At 42.7% G+C, this 20,918-nt stretch overlaps 1 protein-coding gene across 6 annotated transcripts in view; it reads left to right on the top strand.

Moving 5' to 3' along the window:
• The first annotated feature begins 5,568 nt into the window (after positions 1–5,568).
• kcnc2 (potassium voltage-gated channel, Shaw-related subfamily, member 2) overlaps positions 5,569–20,918 on the top strand; it is a 51,658-nt gene continuing 36,308 nt past the window's right edge. For all 6 annotated transcript variants that reach the window (XM_055055530.1, XM_055055526.1, XM_055055528.1 and 3 more), the window contains exon 1: positions 5,569–6,599. In XM_055055530.1, coding sequence (XP_054911505.1) covers positions 6,042–6,599 — 558 coding nt within the window. In that variant the 5' untranslated portion in view covers positions 5,569–6,041. The remainder of the gene's footprint in view (positions 6,600–20,918) is intronic.

Below are 20,918 nucleotides of genomic sequence, written 5' to 3'. Positions count from 1 at the left end.
AGCTTCCCTCTATATTCTCTGGAACAAGGTATTTGGAGGAACTTCTCTAAAGTGTCTTTGCAAATTAAGCCACCTCTTCCCATCATAGCTCATAATTAGACCATGCTGAGTTTGTTATTGTCTTCCTTTCATGTAGCATCAGAAAAAAGATAGGGGATTTAGCGCAAATTATCTTGGCTCTCTCAATTATAAAAGGAACATTTAATCAGCTTAGTCGCGATCCGTTGGGATTCCTGCCCAATTCCGTCCCAACGACTCGCGATGAGTGCAAGACGGAATATTTCACGAGCCACGCAGCTATTACGAATGGGACTGAAGGTATTTAAAACAAGACGTCCACAGACTGCAGATGAACTCATTCCCACAGCATGCTCCATTCAGGGTCATGCAGGACTTCTAAACACACCAAAGTGATCCTGGGAGCGTTGTGGCATTTATAGAGGAAAAAGTGGTTTTTACTGGCACCGTTTACATTCCTATGGGCCGCTGATCTTACACGACTGTAGCTCCTTCTGTGCCTGGCTTTTCCCATACTCCAATCCTGTGCAAAAGGCTTAAAGCGTCTCTTAAGTTTTGGGATTTTAAAGTAAGGAACAGATTTTTACAATCAACCCAGTGGTGCCAAAGAATCAGGATACAAAGAATCTTCAGACTTCCAACAAACTAATTGACTTGATCATTTGATAATTTGGCCTGTGGGACAAGTCAAGAAGAGGACAGGGGTGCTTTGATTCTAAGCTTTTCTTTAATTTCTTCAGTTCTTTCAACATGAGACGTTGGACAACTCGATGTGATTTTTGGCAAGAACTGCACGAAGACAGCAGAGTTGACATTTTATTTGTCGGGAACATGAGAAAGACCATCATCTTCTGAGACTTGGCATTATGGGACAGTTTAGAACTCATCCAAACAAACGTGTAGTTATATGAAGAGACAGTTGTCATACCTGGATGTGTCTCGTCTTGATTTGTTTGTTCAGAGACTGCTGGGCTCCTTTCATTCCCTCTCAAAGGCAGGCAAAAATAGCATCTCTTCCTCAAAGTGAAAAAGTAAGCTGATTTCTTGTCTTTATTTGAAGAGACAACTGAAATCGCCGAGGTTTTATTTTGGGTTTTAAACAAAGAAGTGTCTTTTTGTGTCCTGGTTGTCTTCAGCGTCAGCGAGTTTGTGGAAAGCAAGCAGAAAATGAAAACTCAGCCAATATCTTTGTTTTTTTTTTTGTTTTTTTTAAATGTAATACAATGTGATGCAGTCATGTTCTTGCCGTTTCTGGACCAGTGCTCTTGTTTCGTTGCTCCGTGTTTCTTGACATTGACTTGCAAAATCTTTCATCTTGAAACTGCCATTATTTTTTTTGCCCTGCCTTCTTTGTGTGAAAGACCAAACTCTGAGAGGACAGAGAGGATCTGTGAATGCCAGTCTTCAAGACTTAGAATGGTCTAGCCAAATCAAATGGAGAGTCTGTACTAACACATCAATTTCCATCTGACCTTTTACATTGTAGTTCTGATTGTCCACCTCAACTCCACGCAGATTTTCTTTTCTAAGGCAAACTTTCTTGTTCATGCTAAAGAAAATCATCTCACCATGACGTTCCCACCACCCTGTAACACAACAGCGGGTGTATTTAATCAGCTTACCGATTAGGTGACTTCAGATGGCTTTAGTGTGTTTTGTTTTGAGGTATCTAACTAAGAGTCTGAAAGCATAGGAACATCATGTTTTGTGTATTTTTGTTTGGAGAAAACAGTAAAACCATGTTCATGCTCATCATTCAAAACACGTGAACAATATGCTCTGTTCTGGCCTCAATAAGCTGTGAGCATCATTTATTCTTTTTAGTATATACATATATTTTAAAAATCCTGTAATGAAACTAGATTTTTCTCTCCCAGAATCTGCTGCACATGACCAGTTAAAGTAAATCCCCCATTTCTGAAAAATGTCCCAATGGAAACAAACCAAGGCTGTGCTTCTGGCCTCCATCTCCCCCTGGGATTGATCCTGTCAGGCGAAATGGACCGGGCAAGGACTTTCCATCAGACGTTTTCTTTCCTTCTTTTTTTTTTTTTTTTTTTTTTTTTTTTTGTGCCCTCCAGTTTCTGATAAAGATCAGCAATCTGGCTGCTCTACTTTTAGTCGTGATATTACGGGGAGGGAGAAGGAACCCGGGATGCTGTTTGCTGCCTGCATCATTCAGAACACCGATGGGCTGTTTATAGGCAACGACTGTCCTGGACCGCTGTCCTCCCCTGTGCTCTAAGATAAATGACCTTATTAGCGAAACATTAAAAGGGGCTCTTCATCACAAACGGAGTTTTTCACCGGCTCAACCTCACTTTGAAGCAGAATTGAAATCAGCGTATTGTAGAAAGTCGTCATCCCGGTGTTTGTTGTGAGCTGACATCTCCTCTGTTGGCGATTTGGGTATCGGTTGAGAGCCTTAGTGTTGGACTTCTTCCCTGCTACCCTCTAGGGAAGTGGGAAGGTTCTGATGAGGGGTTCTTTTGGGTCAGAGGCACAAATAACTTCAGGCTATCTGAACTTCTCACTTTTCAGGGTATCCCTTAAGGGAATTCCTGCAAGTCTCCAGGGGAGTTCAGTACCAATGTGGGTTGAGGAAGTTATCTGGAAAGGTGAGATTTTCTAATCTGAATCCATTTTTTCTTTGGACGTCTGTGCCAAGAGTGAGCTTTTTTAATATGTATATATATAGAAATGGTTGAACATAGAGCATCCAAAGGGTTCACAATGCCGATTCTAAATTAGTTGATTTAGAACTTTTCTTCCTAGACCTTGACAGTAATAATCTTTTCTGCATCCTTGGGGAAGTTTTGAACAGAGACTCAAAATGCCCAATGTTCATTAACTATGAACATTGGTCTGAAGATTGTTGGCACTCCCATCAGATTTTAGCGGTGCAGGATTTATATTTTAACATAAGAACTGGTTGAATACTGAACACATGGCGGGAGAGGAAACGGAGGTGGACGGGAGGCGTACAGGGGAGAAGAACTAACCCATCATATGGGATATTTATGGGAAAATAATAATATGAGAGCACGAACATGTATGCATTTACCCAGAATGCCCTGCGCTATAATCCAAATCCAGGGCTGATGTGGATGCACCCAAAGTCTAGGTAAAGTCAGTAAATTTGCTGCTACAGGGATTTCATTATTATCATTTATTTGTTAAATGTTGTTTTAAAGTGACTGTCACTAATGGAAGATGAATGATAGATTCTTTTTTGCTGCCAGTTAAAGTCATTGCAGAAAAATGTCACTATTACTGGAACAGTCTTTTAAATCCACCAGATGAAACTTTAAAATAATTGGGTGGATGCTGCGTTTGTTTGCTTCGTCCAGTTTCAACCTAGTTGATGGGGTCTAAAAAGTTGGAGTCAAGACTCCCTGTTTCACGCTGCTGAACAGAGACGATGGCGTGGTTATACCTTTCACATTTAGAAAAAAAGACCTTGAAGTGCAGAAAGACTGCCTCCATGCAATCTTGGGGTAATTGGGTCACTCAGAGGTTGCAGTTCTACAAACAGGTCTTACATCAGGGGATAATGACGCATGTAATTATGGGAAAAATCACCCGCGGCGGTGTGTCTTCTCGTTGATTGAGCTGTGCTCAGATTCCCTGAAGATGTTCCTCTTCCCTCCTCTCACGTTGTGGTGGCTGTCAGACGACGGGCCTTCTGGCTGACGGCTGCTTCGTGGCTCCTTACGGCAAAATCTGCCAGCTGATGACTGGGAGTCCGTGGCTGTCTCGCTGATGGGAACCACCTGCTACTATCTATAGCAACTGAGGATTGATGAGTCACATGGAGTTTGATGAAAAGGATCAAAATTGTTAAAGAAACGCTCAAGAAAACCAATCCAACCCAATGGGAAAAGTAATTGTACCCTTTGGTAAATCCAGAGTTTCTTCCCCTGGTCTGTTTGTTGTATCATATTAATGCTTGCCTAACTGCACTTTCTGTGAACTGCCTTCCTTGATGCACAAGTATGGCATGATAGTGGAAGACAAGTAACTTTGACACATGATCTTTGCTTGGGAGAATGACTGGATTCTTGGATACTACATCAAATGAAACATGTTTGAGGCGACCTCCAACTTTTATGAGGCCTTCATCCATACAGGGGTCAAGAGTTACGATGGAGCTTGAGCTGTGAAGCTCCATCGTAACGTGGAGAGAAGTGTACTCTTCAGAAAAAGCATCCTCCTGAACAGACTTGAGAATGAGATTACTGGCAGCATTCAGCTCCTCTGGAGAGAGTGGCTGTCTACATTCATGCCAGCCCTTGCGTGAAGGGTTTGACACATTGCTTGATGAATGAGAGCGAGCTCGGATGTGGGGCTCCAGGTTACAGTTCCAAGGACCCAGCCGGGTCCCTGGGAGTACCTGGAACTGCCCTGCCTGGTGCCAGCTCCCTGGCACCCCAGGAACAGGGTGCACCCCAAGACCAAGCTCAAAGTACATAGCTTCTGGCTCCACCATGTTATGCAATGGTGGATCCAGGAACTTGGACCAGCTGTAAAGTTATTTATTCGTAATTTTGGTCGTTTTTCCAAGAGCTCCATTAGTTCTGTCCTCTTTCATTTCTCTGCTCTCTGAAAAATATCTGGTTCATTCTCAGCAGCCGGCCAGAAGGTGGCGCTGGTCTGTGTGGAGGAGCTGTGCCCGTTTCCTGTCGAGCCTCTGCAGCAGGAGCTCAGAAAGTAACACACACACACACACACACACACACACACACACACACACACACACACACACACACACACACACACACACACACACATATAATTTATAGCAACAAAAATTCTTCCTCAGTTACTGCTGTTTTCAAAACTTCATATATATTTTTAGTATTTTGCTTATTGTTCAAATGAAAACGCAATCAAATTAATTTGGGATGAATTGTACTGTGCCAACACCCCCTTCCCAGCCCATTCTTCTGTTCTGTCTTCTTCGTGGTTTGCGCCAGTGGCAACATCCGGTTATTGATCATGTGACTGGAGTGATGCGGAAAAAGCGCTGCCACGGCAGTTTAGCGAAATAATGAAACAAACCGATTTTTATACAGCTGAAAACACACACACACACAGAGAGAAAGAGAGAGAGAGAGAGAGAGAGAGAGAGAGAGAGAGAGAGAGAGGAAGAAAAGTGAATCTAAAAGAAAGAAAGATGAGAGAAATGTTGCAACTACTTTTTAACTCGCATAGGGACTGTAGTCTGGAAAATAAAAATTTTCCTAATGTCTTGTTTTTCTGACCTTACTCTCGCCTGTAAGGTATTCAGATATCAGTGTTCAATACTTCTCCAGACTCTTCTGAAACCTGATCAAACTTAATAAATTCCAGCCTGCCGCCATTAAACCTCTTTCCCCAAATTTGTGGCTGCGCGCTTGGGAACCCTTCATCCGGGTGGCGGTGGGCGTTGGTCTCGCCTGCAGTTACTTTCATCCTTGAACGCAAAGTGCAGCAGGAGACCTGTTGATTCTGTTTTACGCTCCATCGTTTTTTTTTTTTTTTTTTTTTTTTTTTGCTTTTTCTTTTTTTGCGCGTTTGGGTTTGAGGAACGCGAATCTCCGACTGACATATCTTCCTCCTCCGCTGGACCCCCCGGGGCTCCGAAGACGCGGATCGGTTTTCACCGGCAGCAACAACGACGACGACGATGAGAACGACGTGACAGAAGACGGAGCGGATTAGTCTGTTTCCAAAGACTGCCTCTAACGACGATGCCGTCATCGATTCCCAGACAGCTGTTGCTGTTTCGCGTTCCGCTGTTTTAGGCGGCGTGCCGGACGCTGACGAGGAAGGCGTCTCTGTGCGTCTTGGAGAGGGGCAGGGTGGGGACGCCGGCGACGCGCAGCAGCACCAACATCAGAGCGGTCGGCTCGGGGTTCGGATCATCCGGCAGCCTCCCGGGCGTTGAGGCGCCGTCGGAGCGGACCGCGCGATGCGCACCGACCACCTTCGTCTCGGCGTCTCTCCCTGAGATCCCATCGAGTCATGTCTGAAACGGAGCGATGGGCAAGTTCGACGACAACGAGAGGATAATCCTCAACGTCGGGGGCACGAGGCACGAAACCTACAAGAGCACCCTGAAGACCCTGCCGGGGACGCGCCTGGCCCTGCTCGCCTGCGACTCGGACATCGACTCCGTGCTGGACCAGCTGCAACAAGTCCCCGGCTTCATCGAGTACAACGCGCGGACCAACGAGTACTTCTTCGACCGCCACCCGGGCGTCTTCGCCTACGTGCTCAACTACTACCGCACCGGGAAGCTGCACTGCCCGGCGGACGTGTGCGGACCGCTGTTCGAGGAAGAGCTCTCCTTCTGGGGCATCGATGAGACGGACGTGGAGCCGTGCTGCTGGATGACCTACCGGCAGCACCGCGACGCGGAGGAGGCGCTGGACGTGTTCGAGCTCAACGTGGACACCACCTGCGAGGAGGACGACGAGGTCGGCAAGAGGCTGGGGATCGAGGACGTGGCGGCGGACGCGAACGTCGGCCTGTGGAGGAAGTGGCAGCCGGTGATCTGGAACCTGTTCGAGGACCCGTACTCCTCCAGGGCGGCGCGGGTAAGGGCGCACCGCCGCGCGCATATGGCGGCTCACTGCCTTTCTCTTTTCTTTTCTTTTTGTCCTCCCTTTTTTTTCCTATTGTTGTTTTCATTCACAGAAACGCACAGCGTTGTAGGTTGAAACAAATCAGCTCAGAGTTCTGACAGTATTAACGTGTGGCTCCCATTTCCCCTGTTCCTCAGTGCCAAACGCGCCACAGCCCACACTTGTTGATGTTGATCATGTCAGAACTTTGTTTCTTCAGACCCCACTCTTAGAAATTTTGCTTTACATATATAATTAATATATTGTTTTTCTTCTGCTAACTATCACTTTAAGAACGATTAAACCCAGAGGCGGTCTCAGTTACGCTTATTGTCCAGCTGCATCTCCATAACATTTAATACCAAAAAGTTATTTTTTATTTTTCAGTAATTCACTTTAAAATGTAAAATCCAATTCTTTGAAAAAGTATTTGCCTCCTTACAGATTTATCCCGTTTTCAGTCACACAATTGTTCTGGTGATTTGATACGAGGCCGGAATAACCTGAGTGAATCCAACAAGAATTTTTATAGTTATTTAATTTATTGAGGAAAATAGTCAAACCAAACTGAGATGACTCTATGCTTCAAAATTTTTAATATTACAGAATAACTTTCTAAAAGTCTTTATGGTATTAAAGTCTAAGATCAGCTTCCGGAAAATTGAAAACCTAAACTTATCCCTTCATAATATGCATAGAATATGAAAGCTCATGTTTTTCTTAGCTTAAAAATAACAAAGAAATACTGTTGTTTGTTATGTTAAGAAAATGCATAAAATAAAAATTGAATATGAAACCGCCACCAGCACCTACTTAAATGACTATGGTCAAAATTCGGACACCAGACTGATAAAAATGCAGCAGAACAGAACGACACACCTCCATGCTGCGCCACACCGATGGACTGACTGATACAAAAGGAGCCGCAACCAAACACTAGACGCTCTCTTGAGCTGAAATACTAAAATTACCTTTTAAACGGTTTATTAAGATGCATCCATAAACCACAGCTTGTTTTCAACTTACATGGTGAGACACTTTTTCATTCTTTAGAAATTATTCACATATTGTCACCTTCTCAGCCCAAGACATTTCTTACCAAAGAAAATTTATTGGGCCACAAAAAGTCACTTCAGCTAAAAAGTGGAAAGTATTTTAGGATGGTGACAATATTATTTGGGAGCCATTTTTCCTCAGTTTATCCATCAGTTAGTCTGGCTTTTTGCGCATCATGCCGGTGTTTGTGAATCTCTTGATTCTGACAAACAGTTGGTTAAAAACAGAGCAGCAAATAGAGATGGTTTCATACACTGCGATTACATCACTCCTCCTCTTCACTGTCTACAGGTGGTGCCACAAAAAAAGACTATATGAGGTTGATGTTTGAACAAAGGAAGCAGTATTGTTGGTTTACATAAGAACAAGAGTTAACCAAACACACTGACTCTACAGTTAGAACGTTTTTGGAGGAGCCGCGTTTCTTTTCTTCTTCCCAGTCATTGCGGTCGAGAAGCTGAAATACGGCACACAGAAGTCGATAGCTCTGTTGAATGTTTATTTCCCTTACAGTTTGATCGATCAGAGTAATCTGCGGTCTCAAGTTCCGAGGTCATGCGGACGGGCTGAGAATCGCATGAAGGATCAATATTTTGTTTTCTCCATTCGCCCTGGTCCATAATCTAGCCCTGACCCAGATATATATAATTTATAAAAGCACAAAAATCTAAGTTGAGCTTCTATAACTGCTAAGTCGGAGTGATGCCTGAAGCTAACAGGATGAGATGAAGCAGAAAAAGGAGCTGAGATGTTAGCAATATTTGGAGGAAAACCAAAAATTCCCCTTTCTTTCTTTTTTTTTATTTTCATGTTGAAATGTTTTTTTTTTTCTGGGCATTTATTGTACTGATTAACAACTATCAGGGACTTAACGCTGATAAATATCATGTTTGGTTTCAGCAAAGAGTTGATGGAGCGCAACGTTTGTTTAAAACACACATACAGCTGTCGGTGCAGGACATAATCATGTTCTATAATATGTATACGCACAAAGCCCTTCATGTTTGACTGAGGCAAACAGGACTTAATGAACGTTCATGTTAAAGATCGCCCTCAGGGGCCCTGAACCAGCTTGCTGACAAGGTGCTGTGATGGAGTTAAGTACAGCTGTGACTTCCTGAAAACACAGTGCTGGCAATCGAGGAATGTTGGCTTCCTGTGCCTACGCAAATAAGGAAGAAACTTCCACCCAAGGTTTTGGTGTCATTATCCAGCAGCCGTTTTCGTTTCCACCATTTGAAACCATTTTAAGGTTCTGGAAGCGTCAAAGAGAAATCTTGAAGAATTTTTGGACTGTTCACTGTTTCTCCTCTAGTTTTTCACAAATGATGTGTTCAATGACTCGCATATTAAATGATCTGAAAACCGTGTAGAAAATTCTTTTCCATTTTAAACTAAAGATGACTAGGTGCCTTTAGTTTCGGCCAAAAAGGAAGCTACAAATCAGATGCTAACTTCTGGCCACTTGCTGTCTTTCCTCCGAGAACAGATGCTGTCAACTCAAGAATGATTCAGGTACATGCAGTTTTCAGTACAAACTGATTTCTTCAGTCTCCTTTGAAGGGAAGGTGACTTCTCCCCAGGGAAGCGATGCAGTTCTGTATTCTTCTGGAGGGATCAATGGGGAAAAACAGAAGAATCTTCTGACTCGCTGTCTTTCCCCAAAAGCAACCTATTGTTGTTGCTGTTCTTCTTCTTTCTGCTCGTCATCTAACTCTTGCATTTTTGCCCAGCAAGTGTTTAGTGCCCTCCTTTGATTGGGGGTTTCACTGTTCACAGGGTTCTAAAGCTCAGGGCTGCACATAAACATCCGTGAAGAACCTGAGCATACTCTTGTTCGCAAGTACAGATTCCAACAGGCCTTACAGTGGAATCAATGGTTCTTCTCAGAGCCTAAACTCTGCCTCTTTAATCACTAATTGTTTATGTTGGGTCGTGTGAGTCATAGGGACAGTTGTAGCTTAACTGTGTTTCTTTCTGTTTTTGCCTGTGTGTATGCGTGTGCTGCCATGTGTTAATCTGTTTGTTTGTCCCTCTCGTGTCTCTGTAGTTGGCCCTTTCTGGATCTGGATGGTAACAAAAAAAAAAAAAAGAGCAAGAAGTATCACATTTCCCATTTTCATATCTGCCCTCTGAAGCAGAGGTTTAACTGATGCCTGACTTCAAATCCTCCCCTTAAACAAAGACAAACATCCTTCACCCTCACCCACCTACACACACACACGCACACACGCACACACACACACACGCACACACACACACACACACACACACACACACACACCCCTAACCCTCATCCCATGATCCCATCAGACTGCAGCTTGCTTCCTGCCACTTAAGAGGTTAAAAACTCAAACCGTCTGGATGTTGCCTGCCGCATGCCTGAAGATACTAAAGCCAGGCTGCACGCTCAGCCTGCCTGTTGTCATAGCAACATCATCACTCATCACCACAGCCTGTTTTCATTGATATCCGGCCTGTCCGCGAAGCTAATTTCAGGGACCTGCCCGAGCGTGAGCCCTTATTGCTCAGTGATGCCTTCTGCGCCGGGTTGTTAGTTTTGGATCAGTGATGCAACAAAAACAAAGGCGCTGTAGTGTCGCTCGGATGACTAATCCTCCTCTTGTGCGTACCTTTTTAACTGCTTTCCTCTCGCTGATGGGGGCGATGCAGAGCGACCTCACAATTTGATCATTGTCGGTCAGATCCACAGGTGTGCGTCAGCCGACAGGTGCGCCCAGCTGACCGCTTACTCAAATCATCCGAGGCCACCCAGGGTGGCGGGGGTGCTGGTGGGGGAGGGGGCATGCAGATGATCTCCTGCAAACAGTCAAGGCCTGGCTGAGTAAATCGGATCTGACGGGTAAACGGCAGCGGAGCCGACTCTGAGTAGGAGAGCGGCGTGGACGGCACACCGCCGGGCATGTTTGCGACCACTGCCAGTCATGTCTGTCCAACCCGCCAATCACAGGCCTGAACGTGTTTACTCTTCCTGTAGAAACTGTTCTTGCAGTGGTTATCAGGAACGCTCAGCACGTCAGGTCGGTGGGGCTTCAACCAAATTTCTAAATTTAAATGTGATGTGAGACGCTTTGGGAGTTTGGTGGTGGCTTTGGCACGTGCCGCTCGACACAACGTTGCCCACTAAGTTTTATTTTTTTCTCCTGAAAAGTCTCTTGTTTCTGGAGGGAGAAGATGATCGATAAGCGGCACTATGGTTTGGTAAGAACGTGTCAAATTGCAGTCCTTGAGGGCCAGAGTCCTGCAACTGTAAGATGTGTCCCTTATCCTACACATTAAGATTACATGGCCAAACTTTCTCTAATCTTCAGCTAAAGCAGTGTGGCACCGGGTGCATTAATCACAGGTGGAGTTGGGCACAATGTTCTTTCAGTAAGTGGGGATCTCATTTGTGTGGCAAAAAAAGAAAAAGAAAAAGTTGTGGACACAAAATCCTTTCTCAGCCTGAAGAGGATAATCTGTTTTCTGAATTGAAAAGGAACCAAGGTGTCAATGTGTTTGGCTAAAAGGCTAAAATACTCACCAACACGTTCCCCCCGCTCCCCTGAAAATTAGTTGACGACCAGCAAACATCAATGTTGCTTCACACTAACGACGACTACAAATGTCCCGTGTGCTGAAAGGCTGTTGAAGACTGCAGGGAAGGTTGCAGGGTACCACAAAGTAGACTCTCCATGCCTCAGTTCGCATGTTAATGCTACAAGTCATGACAGGACAAGCGAAATAAGACTGAATAAGATCAGTCTTATGAAAGAGTTGAAGCAGAAACTGTCTTCTCTCTGAAGACAATATGGCTGCTCGAGTTATTTAGAATAGTTTCCTCTAAGTCAACAGCGACGCTTCTGGAAAAATATCCTTATCGACAAGGGAGATCGAAGTGACTTTTGCCACTGCATCTTAGGACAGTTGCCACACATGCCAGTGGAAAGGAGAGACAATGATTTAGGTTCGTTTTGCCAATGCAGTGCGATAGAAGTTGTTGCAAATGGGTCCATTCATAAAGTCCGATTGGAGGATTGGAGTACGATTTGTGCTGTAATCTAGCCTAAAAACGCAGAATTCTCCCTCAACTGCAACTATTACTACTCCCGTTTGATTGCTTGTATTGATCAACTGGTCCATTCCAAGTCCTCCAGCTAACTAACACAGGATAGTCGAAGTGTGTTGATGTGCCTACAAAAGAACAGATAGCAAGAGGCCTGTTGGATAGTTAATGAGGGAGACTCTTTCAGCATGCACGATTGGACCCAAACCTGCCTCGCACTTCCATCGCCTGCTATAAACAGCATCCCATCAGGCCTTGCTCGCTCCGTCTGTTTGTCTGTTGCCTCCTTTCACACACAGCCGCATGCTTCCAACCAGAATGACGAACACTCTCGCTCTCTTCCTCCCCTCGCGAAAGAACTTTTGAATTATTAGGCAGCAGATTAAAGTGCCAGATTCAGCATAAGCAACGACGCTGGGGCCCTGTGACGGATTCCTTCCCTTTGTCAGGTTTTCACAACAGTCCTACAATATTCATAGGGCAATTAGGAATCCATTTGAAAAAAAAAAAGGAAACAGATAGTGCTGTCTTAACAGCTCTTTTATCACATTCGATTCAGTACGGGTCATTTTAAGCGAGCGATGCTTGTAGATATTCTTTTGTTTCTCGACAAATGTAATGGCCACACCGGAAAGTACTTCTTTTATCATTGCCACAAAGGAGAACCGTGGTTTTGTGTTTCTCCTTTTTTTTTTTTTCTTTTTAAGAAACATACCAGCTTTGGGCAGCATGCTGTGCATTTGACTATGAATGAAGCATTTTGCAGCATGAAGTGGAAAAGTGCATGTTTGACCTCGGCTGCGACGCTGAGCTGCGCTCCTCTTTGTTCTTTTAAGAGATCCCACAGAGGGTTAATTCGCCACAGCGTCTCGTACGAGGGCTGGATATTTTAAGGCCGCCGCTGCCGCCCACCTGGAACTCTCTTCTTCCTGTTGCTTTCAAGAGGTGTGCGGTCGAGATTAAAAAGCAGAAGTGCATACAAAAAAGCCTAAATATCGTACTTAAAGAGTGGATATGTGTCCAAAAGTTACAAAAGCAAAAAAGACCTTAAAAAGTTTTCTGTTGCTTAAGCATTTTTAGTATCAAACCAATGTGATTTGAGTCAATAGAAATATAGTTTTGAAATGATAATTTATTTTATTAGGGGGAAAAAGGCCATCAATCCGACATCATATGTAGAAAGAAGAAAAATATATTTTCTCCACATCCCACTTCTCAGCTTTAGCCAACCAATCAAAATTAATACCAAAGCGCATGTATGACTCATCCAGGAAGTCACAATGGACGAACCCAAAACACCAATTAAAACCACAAAGCTCAATAACACAAAGGCCAGTTTCACATGTGTCGAGCATCATCTTGGGAAAACATTCAGAAAAATAACCTCAAACCAACAGTCACCACATGCTGGTGTTGATTTGATGGTCTGATTATATTCTGGATGACTTCTTGCAATTCATAGACAAACTGACTTCAGGTCTCAGTCAGGAAAATCATAGAGGAACATTTAAAAAAAAAAAAATCATGAACAAAATGAATGCAGCGTTTGGTCTAGTCGAAGTGAACTCAAAGCCAATCGAGATGCTTTGAGTTGCTCATCCTTGAAACAGCCTGCAAAAAGGAATACAATTTAGAAAGAACATGTGTGGGACAAAATTTCTCCCCAGTGATCGTGCTGGCAATCGACTTTGCCTGATTTTGAAATTTTCTCGATCTGAAACATCCAAGTATTTCAAAAACAGTCAAAACATGCTAAGTCCTCCTGCAAAGTAGACATGGTTCTACTGTTAGCTTGTCAGTCTCTTTAGTAAAGGTAAATATCACGTCTTTGTTACACCTTCGGTCAGCATATTATAGGTGTGGTCTCTCTGTTGGCTGTCAACTGCAGCCAAATGTTTAGACTTGGTGTTAAATAATTAATGAAGATCCATTTGCTCTTAAGTGTTCAACACTTTTCAAGGACACAGCATTGATCGAAATTGATTTTTTATTTTTTTTCCATTCCTACATCTCAAAACCAGTTAAAAACAAAAGGGAAAAAACAAACAAACAAAAAATAAAAAGGACTAGGTTGAGTTTTAAGTCCCGCCTTGGTTAGCCAAATTTGTTCATGGAAAATTAAGACAAAACATTAAAACTTTGTTGGAGTACAGAAAATTTGAAAGAAAAACAATGTATTACATTTGACTATCTGAGAGGCGGGGGATGGAGGGTTTTGGCAAAGCCAGTCATCCTGGGAACTGCAGTACAACTTTATCTTGTGCTTGTCTGTGTGTAAGGAGCCTCATTATTTCTGTTTATTGAATTTCCCAAAAAATTGTGGACCTTTAATTTCAGCTGATTGAAATCCGTTTGGCTTCTTGTTTTTGTATTTTTCCTACTTTTTTTTTTTTTTGTTGAAATTTCAGAATGCTGCATAAATCTGTGACGTTCTGACCAGACAGAATACCATTTCACGACATCATGGGATTCTGACTAGTCAGAATGTTAATTCAATATATCTCACATAGAAAATTGTCTAAAGACATTTCTAACTAATTTCAAGAGGGATTTTGACGAGTCGGAATTATAATTCCGGTCATTATTTTATTTCAGGATATCTGCAGTTTAATTTGTACAAAATCTATTTAAATACCATCTGCAAGCACATTTGAGATATCTTTAATTTTAGTTATCACAAGTTAGCTCCAATTTATTTTATGACTAGTCGTACTTTAATTGTAAAGATCCGAAACATGTTGTAGATAGTGATCCATTGTAGCCATCTTGAGTTGAAGCCTCCATTCAGCTCACAAGTAAATCTAACATAATTTATACCAGTCAGAATATATTTAGAGATATCTCAAATAGGTATGTTGTCAGGTCAAAATCTAATAAAAAAATATTGTAAGATCAGATATTTGGATTGTAAGTGCGGTGAAAGTAATTTTATGTTTCAACAGCTTGCCATAAAAAGACAAAGACACTTGCCCTGCTTCTAAGACTGATCACATCCACCCTGCAGAGGAAGCTCATTTCAGTGAGTTGTATCCAAGATTTTGTGCTTTTTGTCATTAGCCACATCTCTTATTGCCATAGATGAAGGTGGGAATGTAGATGTTTCTGAAAATCAAAAGTTTCGCTTTTGGTTTCAGCTCCTTTTCCGCTATGACAGATCCCCATCCATCTTCTGAACCATCCTACCTCTACTCTTGACCACAACAAATACCAATATTCCAAAACTCCTTAGCTTGAGACAAATCTAACGTAAAGCACATTACAGTATCTTGAGATTTAGAATTACACATGGTAGAGAGGAAAAGAGTAGAGCTGTGGACTTGAAAAATACCTACCTTTTTTTTTTTTTAATCTTACGCCATATCTATCCAGACTCTTTCGCGTAAACACCAAGTCTTATTTCTTGCATTGAAGACCTTCATGCTGGTAAAAATAACAGTTTTATGGTTTCTGTCAACACCCTGATGAACTGTTTCCTAGAAATCCCCATGTGGCATCAGAACTCGACCCAGAAACACATAAAGACTGTTTAGAAAGTTCTCAAAGGAACAACAAGGCATAAAATGGGACATGGCATCTAAACAAGCTAGATAACAATTGAACAGGATTGTTGGGATCGGAAACTCCCAAAGTATCTTCATCAACATCCATTCCAAGACATTACCAGCACTTCTTAATGTTTTTTTTTTTTTTACTTTCTTTTATTTTTTAAGGTTCTATTGGCTCTAGTGGCCTTTATTTGAAAGTAGTTCGACAGGAAACAGGGTGATGAGAGACAGGAAAGACACGCAGCAAATGTCGCCAGGCCAGGAATTGAACCTGCAACCACCGTCACGAGGACTAAGGCCTCAATACGTGGATCATTATGATGCTTTTGCATCATAACAGGCGAGGTGAGATCCTTTTACCTGATTTGTGTAAGCTGTGCGAAAAAAATCAACAAAATAAATAAATAACACGAGGCTTTTGTAACGTTCCAATATTTTTGGATTCATCCAAAGTAAAAAAAGCTTTTCACTATTCAGTCGATTGAGACGTCACCTTCAGCGAGACCCTGTAATTGTTTAAGGATGGCTTCAATATGAGTGCAGAGGGAGAAACTAGCCTCAGTGCCAGACTCGCATCAGATGACTCAGAATGACGAAGAAGCAATTAATTCCTTGTTGCGTTGAATCAGCTTTGTGCAGCGAGCGAAGTAAAAGCGAGCTGACCTCATCCCCTCCGCTGCAGCACCGGATCTTTTGTCTAAGCCGCCTTCTGTGATTCACCGATACCGACCTGGCAGAACCGATCCTATTAGTAATTCTCCTCTGGATCCAGCTCTCCGGGGACCCGGAGACGCCCCGCGCCGCCCTTTCCGAGCATTCTTTGTCTGGGGGCTCACAGGCTGAAGATTTCACGCGTGGCCGCGTTCGCTCTTCAGCAGAAACCCCAAAGGGGCTCGGCGGTACAAACGCGGAGTCTCGTCTCTGACAGACGAGGTTAAAGGCCCGCTGCTTGTCGAGATCTCGCTCTGCTATTGTGTACTTGTAGCAATTTCTAAAGCTGTTAAAAACAAACACTTGCACACCTGCTCTGTTCTTTTATGTCTAATATTGGATGAAAAACTTGATTAAGAATTTTTACATTGATTCTCTCCCTCGTGTCCTTCAGCTTAGAAGACACCGCCTTGTTCTGACTGCCGGAATAACCTTTAAGCAGTTGCTTTATTTTGAACTTCTTGAAATGCAAACCATAATAGCAGTAAACTAACCTATTTGGTTAGCTGTTTAGAAAAATGCATTTTCAAGTCAACAAAATTGAATTGTGTTGGCTTAAATGAAGAAAAAGACATTCCTGCAGCAGGTACTGGCATACTTACTATTCTTACTAGGAATTTAAGGTGCAGTTGAAGTGCCATTAGAAACTTTTGGTCCCATTTATGCCACAAACAAACTGGTATGTGCTTCTCAACCAGCTATGCAGTCTTCTCTCTATTGATTTCTTTTCTGTGAGAATTTTTAATTGCCTGATTGTTATGGATATTTATTTTTTTATTTTTATTCTTGGTATTAATAATCATATTTATTATACAGATTAATTTTGTACATTAATGAATAACGAGCCATAGCCCACTTCCAGTCCAAGCCCTCCTAGCAGTTCTTTGTCGTTCCGTGGCCTAACTGTGCTGTGAAACACAACGACTCTCCTGCTCCGCTGCTCCTTCAGGCCAAAGAGGAATTTCAACCACCTGAGAGGAGTGCTGCTTGATGTGGAGCAATGCAATCTCTTGACAGTGTGCGTGTTGCCACTGACGGACCACTGGATCCCTTTCAAGCTTACTTAGAGCGTAATGTCTGTGAAGATTCACGCTAATGTGCAGCAGCCGTGAAACTCTGCAACCACAGACGCTTTCGAAAGAGACGGGATAGCGATCGACTTTGAGCCTATCAGAGCCGTTTTGTCATGAGAGAATTGAGGATACATTTTCTGATTGTTGCCGCTTCGCTGTCTTGTGGGAATCTGCCTCGTTTTTTCCAGAGGAAAACATTCCAGTTATGTTTAAATCCACATTGGGTTGACGCTCATCTTTCTGCCCTTCCCCGTGTGTTGACGTCCTCACAGGCTACTCGTGGTTTGAGGGATTAGAGCTTAATGTATATTTAATGCACCTCCAGTCTTTATCCACAGACACTTTGCAGAGTATATATAACCTGATTTCCTAAGGTCTTCTAAGTGGCCATAAATCACCTTCAGCTGCAACACCAAGCGAAAACAGAACTATTAGTCTTATTATTATTAAATCACGTTCTTTTTCTTCACAAATCTGAAATGCTTCTGAAGGAATGAGGAATTTGGACTTGAATGCAATAGCCGCCGTCTCCTGTTGCCTTGGTGATCTGTCAACCACAGCTTCCATCCTTACCAGGAATATGTTTCATGAACCAAGACACTTCAGAGTGGGGTTGGTTCTGGGGAAGCTCCCTGAAATAGTGTCCTGGTTATTTATGGAGCGCCAGGAAAAAGTAAGTGAGAGTCAGGAGGAGCATTTCCCCTTTGCTTTAGTTCAATGATTTCACGTATCGGCTTTCAGACTCACAGAGAACTGGGACTGACTTTGAGCTTCTCCAGTGCTGAGATGCACTGCATTCGATGTTACACAAGACCTCATTGTTTGTGTCATTTTTGGCGAATAAAAATGTATTTACAACTCGCCGTGGCGTTTATTGTGTGGGTTAAAAAGGAAAAAATTCTTGTCACAAGCATTTTGATTTATCATCATGATAAAGTTCAGTTGTTTAAAAAAAACTAGACTGAAATGTTTTCACTACTTTCTCTGCAGTTTTTTTTTCACAAATACATTAATAAATATCAGTACACATGAAATTCTGATTACATCTGTGTGGTTCAGTGACAGAAAGCACACTGCTTTAAGTAAGTTGCGTCACAAAGAAACCTATTTTAAAATCGGGATGTTTTTCAAGAGCACTCTGCATGGTGTTGGTCGGGCAAAGCGCTGGAATTCCTGGTTTTATTGAAGTGAACATATTTCGCCAGTGATCTAAATGTTGACAGGAGCCACAGAAAATGGGGATTTAAGTGGCTTTGCCTCGACTCGGAGGTGGGAAGACAACCTGACCAGTTTGTCCTCTAATCTGGATCAGACTCCCACAAAACTGCAAAACGACGGAAACACCGAGTTCCTTTAAACCACGGCTAGAAACTGGAACACTGATCAATATATTTGACAATTTTGGTGACGGTTTTCGACAAAACGTAATGCTTATTGCTTGTTTTGAAATCGGTTGCTGTATTATATTTTATACAGTGAAGCACTTTGAACTGGCTTGTTGCTGAACGTGCAATGCAAATAAACTCGCCTTGACCTTCTTTCAGTCAATAACGTCAAAGGGTCGTATTACCCCAATAAGTCTAACAGCAAGATGTTATTTGATGCAACGCACACCATGCAACCTGCAAGTCAGTGAAGTTTATCTGGCAGCACAAGAATATTTACTGTATTTTAAAAGGTTGGAAACTAAACTCTGAATTAAATGAGGGGGTTTTATAGTCACAGGAGTTTCTGAAGGACAAGGTTCGGATAAATCAGGACGCGTTCTCGGTCCACGCTCTGACAGGTCGCTGTGATACCGCAAAGCACAGCTCACTTCAATTATTTCTACTGATTATTTTCCATCTTTTGTCCTGGGTGTTCTGTTTCACCTTCCGTCTCCGAAGCGTCGCCGGGAGTAAAAACGCAACGCGGCGCAGCGTGACGTCCGCGTTCCTGCCAGATGCGGCGTCGCATTTAAATGCCGGCCTGTATCTGCTCGCGCTCACAGCCCCAGCGTGTAAATATAACCCTCTCTTCCCCTGTAGCACTCTTGTATTTCCCACCCTTGTCGAACACAGGCAATTAAGCTATTCAGTGGGAGCCAGGCGCTGCCTCGAACCGAGACTCGCTCACCAGTAGAAGTCACGTAAGCTGCGAGCTGGAGGAGGCTCGTGGGTTCGCAGAGAAGGTCTTTCTCACGTTCAAGCGGACAAACGCACGCTTTAAAACTTCCCGAGGAATGTTACTATTTTGGAAACCCAATGGAGTCCTGACATTTTTTCAGATTTTGTCAGATTTTGCATGTATAGCAGCGAAATGGCCATTGGAGATGAAAAGAAAAATTTAGCAAATTTCCACAGAAAAACATAGAAATTTTTAGGTTAATCTCAGATATCTTCTTAAAAAAAACACACACACATCAGAAATGTCTAAGCTTGAAAAGTCAAAAATTTGCTACAAAAAACAAAATGTTCAGATAAATTTGATATTTTCTAGAAAGAACAAGGAGTCTCAAAAGTAAAATTTTTTTTTACTCATAAGTCACAACTTTTGAAAGTCAGAAATTTTTCTGTTTTAAGAAAATATCTGAGATTATGCTCAAAATGTCAGGTTTATTCTTGCAAATTTTTGACTTTTGAAACTGAGAAATTTCTTTGTTTTTTTCTAGAAAATGTTTGAGTTTTAAAAGTTGATCATTTTTAATGTTCATTACTTTTGAAACTCGTAAATGTTCTTGTTTTTTTCTTGAACATTTTTAGATTAATCTAAAAATTTCAGGGGTTTTAGACTTCACTTTTTTTTCTAGAATATTTCTGAGACTGATCTCAAACTTTCTGACTTTCAAAATATGTAAGATTTCATCCTCCATTACTTTTGAAACTTGGAAATGTTCATGTCTTTAGGAAAAGGTAGCTTCTAGAAAAAACAAGGACATTTTCTGAGTTTTCTACCTGTTTTCTACAGGTCAGATTTCGAGATGAACGCGTTTACGTGTCTCGGCTCCTTCTTTTGATCTCTGGCCCCTGATCTGTGTGCGGCAGTGTTGGGGTGGGGGAGGTGTGACACTAGGGGGAACTCCTGCCTCGACACCATCTGCGCCGCTGCGCCTCTCCACGGCCTCCGTCACACAGCGCCGCTGCCGTCATCGCGAATCGCCTGCAGCAGCAGCAGGCGCGCAGCCTCACATGTGCAGAACATAAACATTGGATTAACAAACAGAGTTCGGCTCTTATTCATTCCAGCCTGCAGGGTTACTGAGCACAGCAATGGCAGAACGTAATGCCTTTGGAGGACCAAAGGTAGCTGGTGCGGCCCCTGGACTGACTTTATGCAGCAATTCAAGAATGAATTTAGGACAAAACTACGAGTCTTACTTTAAAATCTTCTTATGTGTAGCACAAAGTGACCATCTTTTTCAGCGCTTCAGGTTTCCTTCTGTCATCATGGTAACATTGACTTGTTGCGCCCAAATCTGTATTAAAGCTTGTCTAAATGCAGCAGGTGTTTTTGAATGAAGACTGTTTTCATTGCTGAGAACAGATAAAATATGTTTGCACTTTTCTTCAGAATAATTGGATGCCTTTCAATTGGCGAGGAAACTGCGCGTCTCCGTCTCCCTCCCATTGTTTTCGTGTCTGTTGCTGCTGACGCTGTTGCATAGAAACGATGGTCACTCCTCCAGATGCGTAGAGGAAATAAAATCAAAAGTAACGCAAAGTGATTTCGATAAGGAACTGTAGCGTCTGACTACTGGATTTGAAATTGCAACACGTTAGATTACTCGTTACTGAAAGAAGTGGCCTGACGTCAGCAACGCGTTTCTGACATCACTGCTAATGAACACTGAATGGAAACAAGC

Source organism: Poeciliopsis prolifica, unplaced genomic scaffold, assembly GCF_027474105.1.
Source record: "Poeciliopsis prolifica strain line A6 unplaced genomic scaffold, Auburn_PproV2 SCAFFOLD042, whole genome shotgun sequence".
Lineage (NCBI taxonomy): Eukaryota > Metazoa > Chordata > Actinopteri > Cyprinodontiformes > Poeciliidae > Poeciliopsis > Poeciliopsis prolifica.
The sequence above is the reverse complement of the archived record's forward strand: the minus strand, read 5'-3'. Positions and strand labels throughout refer to the sequence as shown.